The 13,705-nt window shown below is 40.1% G+C and overlaps 1 protein-coding gene across 1 annotated transcript; it reads right to left on the minus strand.

Annotated features, from left to right (window-relative positions):
• Positions 1 to 1,828: 1,828 nt before the first annotated feature.
• usp40 (ubiquitin specific peptidase 40) lies at positions 1,829 to 13,065 on the minus strand. Its single transcript, XM_044375537.1, has 31 exons — positions 12,346 to 13,065; positions 12,155 to 12,222; positions 11,949 to 12,062; positions 10,759 to 10,923; positions 10,442 to 10,588; positions 10,020 to 10,163; positions 9,725 to 9,853; positions 9,248 to 9,364; positions 9,014 to 9,121; positions 8,665 to 8,865; positions 8,361 to 8,496; positions 8,032 to 8,113; positions 7,679 to 7,850; positions 7,515 to 7,599; positions 7,355 to 7,425; positions 6,862 to 7,265; positions 6,623 to 6,776; positions 6,435 to 6,495; positions 5,685 to 5,738; positions 5,358 to 5,446; positions 5,076 to 5,162; positions 4,951 to 4,987; positions 4,719 to 4,783; positions 4,299 to 4,373; positions 3,966 to 4,208; positions 3,721 to 3,839; positions 3,516 to 3,581; positions 3,171 to 3,381; positions 2,833 to 2,928; positions 2,640 to 2,734; positions 1,829 to 2,366 (listed from the first exon to the last, which is right to left on the minus strand). The coding sequence occupies exons 1-31, from the start codon at positions 12,539 to 12,541 to the stop codon at positions 2,258 to 2,260; spliced, it is 3,900 nt and encodes a 1,299-aa protein (XP_044231472.1). The 5' UTR covers positions 12,542 to 13,065; the 3' UTR covers positions 1,829 to 2,257.
• Between the last annotated feature and the right edge of the window lie 640 nt (positions 13,066 to 13,705).

Here is a 13,705-nt window from a genome sequence, read left to right on the forward strand (position 1 = left end):
CATCTGGAAAACATGCATGTCTGTACTAAAGTTTGTGCCAATCCCTAGTGGATATTTATGTGATTACTAGCTGGTATAGTTCTAAAAGAAAATTCAGGGACTCATTCTGGGCACCGTGAATGTCTGTACCAAACTTCACTTCAATCCACTGAATAGTTGTTGACATATTTCAATCCAGACCAAAGTGGTGGACCAACCAACCGACACTGGCACTCTTAGAGTCATGCAGATAGGATGGCTAAAAATAGTGTTACGATTAATATTAAGCCACAAACTCCTGCTACAGAAGACACATATTCAGCTAAAGCTTAATTAACATGACATGACTGACAAGTACTACTGCATACCTTTATTATTGATAAAATACTTTCTGCAGATACAATTGAACAATTTACAATTTGATCTGTTGTTACAGTAGGTCAGTTCATATAACACTAATGATGTAATCAATAACACTAGTAAATGATACCACATGATACAAAATGAAAGGTTTCTATTCCTAATAAGTATATAGTCAAAACAGTTCTCCTGTATCTACTAAAAAAAAAAGAAGGAGAAGAAGAAAAAAAGTTTGAATTTCCACTTGAAATTTAAATTTTCCACTTGAAAAATTCTTGGCACAGATTAAGGCCAGATAATGATACATAAAGCAGCATAGAAAATCTTTTAAAACAGAATCAAATCCCCACCCTTCAAAAAAGACAAAAAAAAAGAAAAAACACATCACAATTCATAACACAATTTTTTTTTTGTCAGCTTTCCCCAATAAATTATCTAAAGAACCATTTTTAATTCCCTGAAGTTCACACATGGTGCATGCAAATGATACATTTAATGTTTCAAGATGTAAACTCATGTAGCAAATCAGGGATCTTTATTTATAATCAAGGAGAAAAATGACAGAAAGCTGTTGAATTTGTTTTGAAGTATATTTCATATATTATATTATAATTGTTCCATAAAAGAATGATGTTGTGCTCCATACAACTGTTTTGAATGTGAAATGATTGAGGTTAAAGTGAAGGCGGTCTGCGTTATTGTTCAGCTCTGAAGGAGGTGGATTATGTCCAATAAAAAGGCAGTAAAGTTATTTAACCATTTATCCAATATGACTAAAAGTAAATCAGACCTCACTTTCACCCTACAATTGATGTGTAGTTTCACACAAAACATCAAACAATGTGTTGTTGAAATTCTGAAATCATAGTTGCCTGGCTTGAACAGTTTGGGGTTAGGAAAGAAAAAAAAAACAGACAGGGCAGCGGAGGTAGAGTGAGAGAGGTAGAGAGTGAGGTAGGGAGGACAGAGCAGCACTGAGGCTTCTCCATGTTAAGGCCTATCTCTCCTCTCCCTTATCAGCCTAAAATCTACCTAAAACTGTCTACAAAGCCCATGATCCAGATAAACATTTCTGTTCACAGCGCAGTGACAAGTGGATTATAAAAATGAGACTCACCTTCAACCCAATGCACAACAACATCAGGTTGATTACTGATTCTCGACTGAGGTGGAGAAGCTGTTATAGAAAAGCACAATTTTCAAGCCGTTGGCTGGTGGCTGCGAATATAAATGTTTCACCCTGATTACTACAGTTTATACACAACAGTATATGAGATAGAAACTCCAGTTAGCACAAGCTTCAGTGTGTCACTGCAGGCTTGTAATAGCAAAAAGCACACTTGCAGAAATGGCTTTCTCTGGGCTGATACTTAGAGTATAATGTTACAAAATAGCCATCAATCCATGCAGCAAAAAGTCTGTTTTCCTGAAGGTCACACTGTCTTCAAATATCCCTCAGAAACCTTTTTTTTTTTTTTGAAAAAAAAAAAAAAAAAAAAAAAAAAAAAAAGGGTGACAAAACAGAAATTAAATAAAAATAATGAGCATGCGTGGTTGTTGTAATTCTGAAAGCTTGTAGAGAGAGTTATCTAATAACACATCTGGTAATATTGCATAGATATAATGCAAATTACAGTCATTATTTACAGTACAGCAAATCAAAGTGCCAAAGAGTAAATTCCTTCTCTTCTTCTGCCAATGAAAAATTCAGACAGATTAGAAAAAGTCATGAATTTAGGGGTTTGACTTTAGTCAAGCTTGAGAGATTTATGGAGAAATACAGTTATGCAAAAGCTATTAGAAAAAAAAGATGGCACAAGACTGATGTCAAGCGGATTGTCCTAATAGCAACATGGCGTCTCACTGTGCATGTGTGTAGGTAGTTCTGATTTGTCCGTGCACCCATGGTAGCAGGGTGCTATCTGAATACCCCAACATTGATTGACAGCGCCACCTCTGGTTTCCTGGATTTGGTAGCTCCAGCCTTCTTCTGTGATCCATCACCGTCAGAGCCTGCAGCCTGCTCACTGAAAATAAACAATGGAATAAAATTTTACCAAAGGATCTTAAGTAACAAGTCACATAAGATAAAGAATAATCAGAAGAAAGAACAGAGTTTTGAGGTAACACAGTTATGAATCACTGTAAGGCCATGACTGCCGAGTAAAAGTTGTAAAAAGCCTTGCTTTCCTCTGAGGTTAGTTCAAGCAGTCTCTAGTCTTTATAGACATCTATAAAGCCTTGATCACAGTTATTACATTTTCCCAGTTTGTGAATGTGTCAAAGTAAAGAAGTCCCACCCTTTCCTTCGTTGCTCTGCCTGCTCTCTGAGCCTCTGCTGGCCCAGTTCATCCTCCAGGGTGTAGAAGTCTCTGTTGTTGTCAATCAAAAGGTTCTGTAAAAAAACAAGAGTAAATTCAATGATTCTCAGACAAATAAATCCAAAAAAGACTAATTTAAACATTTACTGAGTGAACAAATAGTTTCAAATACCTTGATGCCAATTACGTCGCCATCTTTGAGGTGAAATGGTGCTCCCAGTAGTGATTCTGCCTTTTTCTTCTTTTTCTTTTTAGAAACCTGCTGGTTCTGAAAGTAAAAAATGCATGACATATTATTCACTTATAGTGTGACAATGAATGAGTGGCAATTATAAGAATATTGAGATTTCAGGTCTTCACTACATTTCATTCAGGCAACATCCCTCTCTAATGTTCTTCCCAAGCTCAATCAACTTTTCTATTGAGTGAGAGTGTGCAAGTATACATATGGGTCGCCCCCAACCCCTAAACCAGGTTCTTTCTCAAGAAATTACTCTCTTCTAATCTTACCCAGTTGGATATTTCTTCCCAGGTGTGTTTGTCGGGCTGGTGTTTGGCCAACCGCAGAGAATCGGGGGAGAGGCCGTAGTGTGCAGCCAGACAAGTGCGTAAAGAGCGAGCAGAAGAGTCCCGGGATGCATCCCAAACCAGCTCCTCTGAAGGGTAGTAACATCTTTCTCCAGGTACTCCCATCTTAACATTCAGCAACACCTCCTTAGGGCTTCGAAAAGGGACGAAATATAGAGATTTATTTTTTCTTATGTTCAAAATGTATGTACCGGAAAAGAAGAGTAATTTTTCTCATCATGTTGGGATGCTACAAAACATGTATACATCAGACATCTCAAACCATACCCAAGATCTTCCTCTTTCAGTAGCTGTTGCACACAAAGGTCTGTGCCACCAGTTATCTTCAACTTCCTGAGCAGGAGGGAACCAAACAGAAAATGCAGGTCAATAAGAGGAGCAATGACTCCGCAGTTCTGCATCTGTCATTAATATAAAGAATCTGGAGGCCATCGATACAGGAATAAAACATGTGAGAAGAAAGTGTTCATACCTGAGCGTGAGTTGCTGTCCTCTGAGGATTCGTGCCAGCCTCCGTCCCTCCAGCTGCCACACACGCATGAATGCAGTGGTTGGCAGACACACATCCTGAAGAGCGGGCAGTGTCAAGACCTGATACAGATGTAGATACCAAGCAGAGAAAGAGAAAAAGTCTTTCAACATCTGCTAGGCAAAAGCATCGAACTGTCATACACACATACTCTGCATGGCCTAACTTACAAAACCTTCACACTCTACCTGAGTCTTGAGATCCTCCAAGCTGACTTCATCTGATATCTCCACCTGTCCTACACTTCTCAGCTCTGCCATGTTGCCGTCACACAGACGAGGCGAGAGACTGTGCGTTTCACCTGCAGTCGCCTCCACCGGCATCTGCTCCTCAGCGTGGCCGTTGGCAGTGTGGTTAAAATCAGTTTCCATGGAAACTGTTGAGTTATTACTGGCATCCAGATACAGCCATACAGATAGCTTGAGAAAACCCTGGCAGGAAAAGAGAAATGTGTGGCTAAAGAGAGGAAAAAGACCACAATGTATCATGAATCTACACATAAAAACAAAATGTTGAAGTACCTTCGGAGGCAGTTGACCTTCTGTGACGACTAATGTCTCTCCATTGTTTATCTTCAGCTCTGACAGGGAAGCATCCTGAGGATAAAAGGTTGTTGTCAACATGTGGACTGATAGATATTGATTAAAAAAAAACAAGGACTGACTATAACATTTTGGGTAAAAAGTATAGTAAGTTTCAACATAGACTGTTGGTGTAAATGGCTTAGTGCATACAGTTTTAGTAAAGATAGTTTCATAAAATAAACTTTTCGAGCACTATCCTGCTGAGCAAAGTTTTAAGGATTAAATGATTTGAAATAATTCTGGTGTGGTGTTAAATATCATTACAAAGCAAGTGGAGAAGAGCAAGAGCATAACAGTAAAAAGGTATCTGCATACACTGTCTGATATATACAGTTTAGACTATATTTAGCCACTCACCTCATCCATCAGTGCCTCTCCAACCTCTTCACACCAATCAAGCCTCCTCAAGTGCCAAGAGGTGCCTGCAAACACACATTTTAATTACATTATGATCAACATTAATTAGATCTGTACATTTACAATACCACAAAAGCAGAGATCATTTTGATGATGCTAAATACAAAAAAGTTGAGTCTACAGTCATGAACATACAAGTGAAAAAACTGGGGGGGAAAAAAATTTGTTTTACCATCAAGTCCAACAGCATCCAGCATTGCCTTTAGACACTGCAAATAATAAAAACAATAATTTTAAAAAGCACATACACACGAATGAATGTTTCACCAAATAAAAAGATTAAAGTTTTTTCCTTACTTCTTTGACAGTACAAGTCTTCTCGACTATTATGTCCATTTCCAAGCCAGCAGAGGGCGCTGCGCCCACAGAGAAGTGCAAGAAAATCTGAAAAACAGAGGGAACATCTCCAAACATCAATCAAGCATTTAAAAAGATTATAAGCCATATTCTTCATCTGTTTTAGTATAACTGCTAAACTGTAGGATAGGATAGGTTTACTGCTGCTTAAAGGTTCTTAACTTTCACCTGTGCAGCTGCAAGTACAAAGGATTTCTTGAAGATTTCAAATAAAAGACACACCTGCGATGCCTTGGGGGCATTACCCGGACAGAGAGTCAGTGTGGTCATGAGTCGCACGCCTGCGTCCCGAACACTCAGCTCCTCACACACTGTTCAATAAACCAGAATAAGACAGCGCAACTGCACTTAGTAAAAATGTGCAGTGTGTGCAGCACTTCAAAGACAGATGATGAGAAGAAACATTACAAGCAGGGGGAGTACCTTTTAAAAATTTAATGAGGGAACAAAGTAGAGGAGTGTGTATCTTAATATTTTGTTAAAAAGAGGGGGATTTCCAGCTCTTCTGCACCATTAAAATCAGCCCCAGGTTAACATCTGACACAGTACCTGGAGGAAGGAGTTTCCCTGTGCAGTCCACCTGTCTCAGACAGTACTGTGCACCTGGTCAGTGAGACAAAAACAGCTGATTTAAGAGCATAAACTTATAGTCAGCATAAGGATCAAAACACAAACGCACATTTTGTCATCACCTGAGAATTAAGTAGGACAAAAATATAACTTGCAGATAACTGGGATGCAAGTTGTGCCAATTTTCATTATCAATTGTGGAAAATGCATTTTACAGAGAACTACATAAACCCTGGTGAAATTCAGACATTTTGTTTATTTTACACCACTGCACTCAGTCTACACCATCTGTAAGACCATATGAATTATACACTGACACTGTTCACAACTTGGGAGAAGCCTGGTCTCTAATCTGAAGCGTTCCAAATTTTTAGCCAGTAATTTTATATTCTGTAAGAGACATTGACAACATTTATATGTCTGTTTTCTTCATCACTATATAAAAAAACAAGAAACTGGTCATATATTTGGTGAATGTGGCGATTATTTTTTATTGATGCAATGATATTCAACTGCTAATTGTCAAAAATATCTATCTATGTAAACCGGATTGGTCAAACTAATTTAAGTGTACTTAAAATGTGTACTGTTTTGCTGCATTATGAAATCAGAATGGGACTCCGCATCAGCAAATATACTATATTAAATTGACTCTCTGATCAGTTTTGGGGGAGAAAACCATTTATCTGGACATCCAGGGGAGGTTATGTACAACACTGAGAGCCTTGCCTGAGAGCTGCTCCTGTAACTGCAGCTCCTCTATGGCCCTCTGTTTCACCTCACACAGCAGCTGCAGGAAGAGACACATTACACATAACTATATGATTTTTAAGACAGAATAATAATGCGTAAAAGAAGAGATAAAGAGCAAACAAAAACAAAAACAGAGCAAAAACAGAAGCACACAAATTACTGACCATATTTCCTGTGGCTGGAACCTTGATTTTCCTCCTCTCCTCCTCTTTCTCTACCTCTCCTTCTGCTCCTCCATGTGGTCCAAACTCCACCTGGAGCCAGCGACAGTCCGACGGTGTAGTCACGGTGACCACATCTCCGTTTAGACTGAACATGCTGAACAAAGTGGAGAGGGTTGTTGTAAAACACACATACAAAAACAACAATGCGCATGTGCACCGACACACTGCGGAGGACTTACCTGCTGTCGAACGACTGCGGCTCCAGCACCAAAAGCGCGTCTCCATCTTTCAGCGACAGCTCCTTCAGTGTCCGCTGCATGTCGTCGGGCGGGAACACCTTCCATCCGCTTGCCCCTCCTCCCTCTCCTGCCCCCTGCTCTTCTCTCTCTCTCTTTCCTCCCTTATGCTCCTGACACAGCAAACTCTCCTTGGGCTCCCCCAGGGCCTCCCTCACCTCCCCGAGAGTCACACCACCTGCAAAACCTCTCGCCTCCTTTTTAAGCCCTGGTCCCCCATTTTCAAAACCGTCTCTACCCTCCTCACACTCCACCTCCTGCTCTCCATCTTCCCCCAAAAAGGGACGGACTACATTCAGCAGCACTGGCTCCCACTCGGTTCCGGTTAGGACACTCGCACCACACACCTGAACAGATAATAAGAACCAGCATGGATGTCAGTTATTTGGGATCTTGACACTTGAGCATGTTTGTGATGGACTATGTCTCTCCTCACCTCTCTGCCGTTCCACACAAACAGGTCAGAGTTTGTGTAGATGCCTGCACTGTACAGGGAGACATTGTCATCTGCAAAGAGTAAAAGAAAGTTACAGAAATACTGTACATAAATCCATAGTTTCTGAAGTCCTCTTGAGGTTTTTTGCTACATGTCTCACCTGTAAGAGTATTGTAGAGGTGTAGACCTGCTGGAAGACTCTTGGCCACAGTCAGAGCCATATCTCCTTCCCAGAGTTCCTGCATCTAAATAAAAATACAAAGCTAGTTTGTACTATTCAGGATCTGAAATCACAACAGCTACTGTTTTAGGAAATTAAAATACCTGATAAATAGATAATCGCAGGTCTCCCACAGTCTTTCTACGATCAAAACTGAGGGTGGTGCTCTCGGTGGGCTCTTTGCTGACAGGCTGCAGGGCTCCATTTTTTAGCCTATAAGAAGGTGCTAGGTGCAGATGCAGCTCCACTGTGTTATTACTGGCTTCACACTCCTCACTGTAACAGGACCATTGATTCATATCAATAATTCGTGTAAGAAAACAATGTTCATATACCTTTCTAAATCAGTGACTATGAGACCTAGAAAAAAAAAAGGATTCACGCTCATAAGTCAGAACCACTGTGTGATGTGACAGCAGTTTAATATGTGAATGTGTGTGTTTGTGTGTTTCTGTACCGCATCTGCCGCAGTCTGATGTTCTCCTCCTGAGCCAACTGGATGAGATGATGAGGAACTTTATATTGGGGATTGTTCAGAGCTGCAAATGTAGAAACACAAAACAAATTGTTAATAGATACATATTAGACATCTACTTATTTCATCTTCACTTTACTTGATAAATGACAAATCTATTACCTAAAATACAATTAGATCAATTATTAATGGACTGTTTTGTTTCCCTACATGAACCCACTTAACTTTTTCTTTTTTTCTTCTGTAATTCACCTCTCCTCCATTTCTTTCTCTGATCCAACACATCTTTCCCATTAGAAAACATTACAAACCTTCATTGGGCCTGTTCAGCTGTGTTTTTCTGTAGAACAGCATGTAGGCGCTCTCTTTGCCCTGGAACTGCTTCTCTATGTCAGACTCCCTGATGGAGGTCACTGTGGAGTCATTAAGGTCAAACCAGTGGCTACCCTGCCGACAGACAGGAAAATACACAATGATTATCAGGCTTTAAAGTAGTAACTAGACATCCACCACAACTAAAGATAAAAATATAGAATTATAGGTGTGTTGCTTTCCTTTAAAATGCTTAACACTGGATGAAAGTAAACCATAACTGTGAGTGTTTCTTGAGAGTACCTCTAGTTCAGGCTCTGGCTTCTGGTCTAGTCCTGGCTGTTCTTTAGCAGCTCTTTGGTCTGGAGCTGTTGAAGGATCAGAGTCAGTGGTCTGCTCTGCTGGGCTGGGGGGCTCAGTCATGGGGCTCGGCGGATTCGCCTTCAGCGCCACTCGGGTACCATTGGACACCAACAAGAAAACATCATTGTGGGATTGCAGGAACTATATCAAAAAGAGAAAAAGTAAAGGTTTATGAGTATAAGAAATAAGGAATACATGGGAAAAATGTATAATCAATAGTAATAGCAAGCAATATTTGCTGCAAAAACACACAGTAAGCTCATCTTAATTACTAAGAAACCAAACATACCTTTCCTATGGGACCATAATGTTTTCTAAACCTTTTGCTCCAGGATGAACCAATTTTATCCATGAGTTTCTGGCCCAGCTGGTCCAACAGGACACTCTTTGATGGCTCCTAGAAACAGAAAATGAGCACCATCTATGTCATTAGTCATGGTTATGTCACTAACTCAAAACAGAACAACGCATGCATGAGAAGAAGATAACATGCAGACAAAGGAAGGTCTTTTTGTTGCCATACCTGAGCAATAATGGTAGTGAGGACAGACAAAGGGTCATCTTCTTTTAGTTTTGGTTCACACACTTCCTTGACTTCCTCCTTGACTTTCTTCTGCATCTTAGGTTTGCTTTCTTCCTCCTGACAACAAAACACAGAGGTGCTGCCTGAATACATAAATGCACATATTCAAAAACTTGAAGATTTTTATCTTCTTTTTTTTTCACATTGCTGAGTAGTAATGCACACGCACATCCACTTTAGGCCAGGTCCAAATATGAATATAACACTAAGGTTTCCCATTTCCAGTTCATCCATTCATAACTAGAGTCTTTGTTGTCAGAATATTTTTAATTAGTTAATTAGTTTTTATAGTTATTTTATGCAGAATATGCTATCAGTCATTTGTCAGTTTTAACATTTCTGGCATCTCATGCACCCTGCCTATTATTTGCCTATTTATTCTTTGCTCTTATCCTCCAGTTTGCGTTTTTTTCTCACCGGTGGCTCCCATTGGCCAAGCTGGTCAATGTCCCTTATGTAAACGTGGTAATGGCCACCATAGCAGCCACCCTTATGGATTATCACAGAGAACAGCTCATAGGAGTAATCACAGTCATCTCCATCAGTCTGTAAGAGAGTAACATAAAATAGTTTACTTATCAAGACAGTACTAGTATAAGGCAATAGTGTAAGCCTGGAAACCAAGAAAAATTAACAAAAATAACCACAGTTACGAGAGTTAAATGTGTCCTGACGATGTGAGGTGGTCAGAGTGGTAAAATCTGTCAGGTACCTGTTCACAGAATGGCCTCAGGTTGATGGTGAGGGGGAAGCTGTAGCGTTTTGTCTCCTTGTAACGCTCACATTTGGCAAAATCAAAGCTGAATCTCAGCAAAGACATGGTCATGAATGGAGGGAGTTTCCTCAGCTTGGCAGACTGAGTAATGGAAAATTAAGAAAAGGAAGGATCAGGAAGGACACAGCAAATAAATGCAATATTTTTTTATGCAAACAAGAAACAAATGTTTATACAAAGCAGTCGGTCTTTACATGTCTAGCTTTTATTCTCTTTTCAATTCAACATGAATGTAAGATTTGATCAAAGAGGGAAACAGGAAAAGGGAAAAGGAGAAATTTAACCTTTCCAAAAGCTTTATTATAACCTTTATTATTGTGTTAACTGGAGTCTGGCACTAAGTCTGAAAAATGACTGACCTTGGCAGCAGTGACTAGTCTGTCACACTGTGCACAGCGGTACAGGTTATTACCCTCGAACAACTCTTCCTCCACAAACATGTTCCACAAAGCCTCCTCCAGGCTAGACACACCACAAACACACACCGTCAGGTCCAGGAAGTCCTCCTAAAGGGGGCACAACCACATATTTACACGAGAACTGGGTTACTAAGAAAAGACAAGCATTTATTCCACAAAAGTATACAACAAGGTGCAAGTCACTGAGATTAATCAAAAGTAGACAAAACATATCTTCAAAGAGATCAAGTAAGAAAGGCAGAAACTTGTCACCACACCTGTCTCTGGCTGACATTTCCACACTCCTTGCACACAATGCTGTTGACAATGGTCCCATGGTACAGGCGGTGGATAAATGTACTACCGGTGGTGTCCACAAGAGAGTGCTCCAAAGCACTGAACAGAATCCTGTTCAGCTCCTGCACATCATGCTGATTTGTCCCCTGAGAAAGCATGAAAACAGAATAAGGTTCAATTCAGGGGCCAAAAGACATACTACATCCTAAATGCATATAGTATGTAGTATATAGTACTTTTAATAATATTATGTTCTAGTAGTTACTTTCGAAGAAATCAATGTACTTCAATGTTTTGTCTTAACAAAAAGCAATACAAAACTTGTACAGATGGATGTCAAATTGCAACCTTGAAACACCACTTAAACTTCACTGAGAAAGCAAAGTTAATCTCCACAAATTTAATAATCTTTTTTTTGTTTTCTGGATCTTCCAGGAGCTGTTGCATCACCATCTACAAGGTTTTAATTTCTTCCACATGTGAGAAGCTCCCCAAATTTCTTTGAGCAATGCACTGTGGGACAATAGTGTGTGTGAATGACACAGAGAAAAAACACAAGCGGATTCAGTATGCGTATTAAGCTCTGATACATCCGCCTTGGCACTAAATAATACAGAAATGTTGGAAAACCAGACAGATATGGATGATTCACATCAGCCAAAGTCTGTCAATAAAGACAATTTAACCCAAATGTAATGAATACAGTCTTATATTGTCAATGCACAGTATTTTTAACCCTAAAATGACAAGCTCTACTGATATAAAGTCTTGCAAAACATGGATGTGGGTCTATTTCCCATCTCCACCATCCGTCCTTTATGATGTGAGTGTAGCATAAAACTACACTTTCCGTTTTTTGACTTTTCAAAAAGGTGGGTCATGCGAGTCCTGTGGATATATTTATCAAATTCTCTCTGTTTTCACTCTTTATGTATTAACTTAGCCCCACTTTGTGGCTCTCGTGTATTATAATTACATTCAAGTTTCAGTGCTGATGTAACTGGGGCTAATATTTACAGCAGACCTGACCTCTTCATAGACCAACTTTTCTGCATTTCAGCGTCACCTTACACGCCCTGGTATGACTGGAAGCTAAATCGATCGCTAAGAGGAAAGGAGTAATCTGAGCCTCTCTTTCTCCATCTCGCTGACAAAAAAAAATGGACCAGACCTCGCTGCTGTTCCAGCCGAAGCTGTCAGTGAGGTCAGCGGTGGTGGCGCTCTGCTGGTCCACCAGCAACAGACGGGTGAACAGTCTCTGGAGCTCCAGTGGGATCACTCTGACCTATGCAAGACAAGGAAAAAACAAATTTGTTGCACTTCACAGAGATACACATGTTAAATTTGTAACATTTACCTGCATATTAGAGCACTTACTTTGGCCCCTGGTTTCTCTTTGTCTTCCAGACATCCTAATTCTTCTGGCCCCAAATTGAACAGCTCCTCTGCACAGACACACACCAAAAATAAATTTAGAGACTATAATAGACTAAATAGCTGTTTTCTGGGTTACCTACTATACTGGTGGATCTCAATGTCTTCCTCCCACTCTGGTCACCTGCCCTCACCTCTGAACTCCGGGGTGAACAGCAGGGTCTGGAGCAGAGAGTTGAGGTAGCAGGTGCCTCCCTGGTTCTTGATGCCGCACAGATTGCTTCTACCTCGGGGTGAAGGTGGCTCGTCTCCCCCCTTTGCAACTCTTCCCCTGGAGGTAGTGGAGGAGAAGCCATCCTCCTCCTCTTCCTCGAAAAGATTCCCAAACATGCTGTTTGAGTTTGTTTTTTTTTTTACTCCCGTTTTCTCTCAGTTATGGTGTGTCTCGTAGTAATTCGTGTGTCCGCACTCCTGTGTGCCCTCTTGCTATCTCATCTTGGTCTTGCCGAGTTCTCTGTTTACAATGGCCGGGCTGACTCTGAAATAAGAAGACTTCACGGGGCTAAACATAGCGACTATTACCGGGTGTGAATGCGTTGAAATCGAAGTTCAGCTTGTTTGGCACGCAGACAAAGGCAAATCAATCGCTAGCCGACAGTGTTGCGTGGTTTTCCTGGCTTGACAGCTCAGCGAAAATGAAGAAAAAATCTGGCTGTTGGTAACGTTAACGGTCGATGTCACTACGACTGGAGGAACCGCGTCTTCTAACCGCGACACGAATCACTGTTTTTGTTGTGTTTTTACTCGATATTGTTTCGGACAAAGGCGTATTCTTCCTCTCTCTGTGTTAAAAACGCTAACACACGGAACGTAAATAAAAATACCGTCGGTGAACAGTAAGCAGCCATGTTTCTTCCTAGCAGAGACTGTAGTGATGCATTTTGGTACTTGTAGTTTTATAATTGGTTAACGCGTACGCTAAAAATTAATATAAATGAAGGTATTTTTCAGTTACGTATGCATACAGAGCTCTTGCACAAAAACATCTTAGTTCTGGTTTATGATAATTTTCTATCACTCTTTGATACAGCCATAAAAATATATAGCACATTTGTTTTTATAGTGACAAGAGTTGCAACTATAAAAACTACATTTCCGACAAGTCTGCTCTTGGATGGAAGCATCATGGTACTTGTAGTTTTATAGCTAATAGCAAATATGTTTTATGGTTGTCAGTGATAATAAAGGTTGGCAGTTATGTGCCCAGGGCCATGTGTGCAGGATTGCATACCAATCTTAAACCTCACCTATAGCAAGTCTGACTTAAAGTTATATTTAAGTCAAAGAGTAGGTCTACTTTTATGCAATTGGCCCCAGGTATCTGATTAACTATAAAATGACTTGGAATGAAAACTTTACTTTTGATCCTTCAGGGCATATCTGTCACCCTTGTTGCCACCATACAGTGCATGCTTTAAATGAGCGTAGTAGAGGGTTGGCCAATGCATAAACAACACTTGCATATAAACAACTTGAGTCTACTTTATTGTAATT

The sequence above is a fragment of the Thunnus albacares genome, chromosome 15, assembly GCF_914725855.1.
Source record: "Thunnus albacares chromosome 15, fThuAlb1.1, whole genome shotgun sequence".
NCBI classification, from domain to species: Eukaryota; Metazoa; Chordata; class Actinopteri; order Scombriformes; family Scombridae; genus Thunnus; species Thunnus albacares.

Bases quoted from the DNA above. Each gene is read 5' to 3' on its own strand.
- usp40 (XM_044375537.1), bottom strand. From the start codon at position 12,541: ATGTTTGGGAATCTTTTCGAGGAAGAGGAGGAGGATGGCTTCTCCTCC. The intron at 7,851-8,031 runs GTACAGAAACAC...GTCCTGTTACAG, and splicing joins ATCAGACTGCGGCAGATGCG to TGAGGAGTGTGAAGCCAGTA. The intron at 3,582-3,720 runs GTATGAACACTT...CCTCCTGCTCAG, and splicing joins GGACAGCAACTCACGCTCAG to GAAGTTGAAGATAACTGGTG.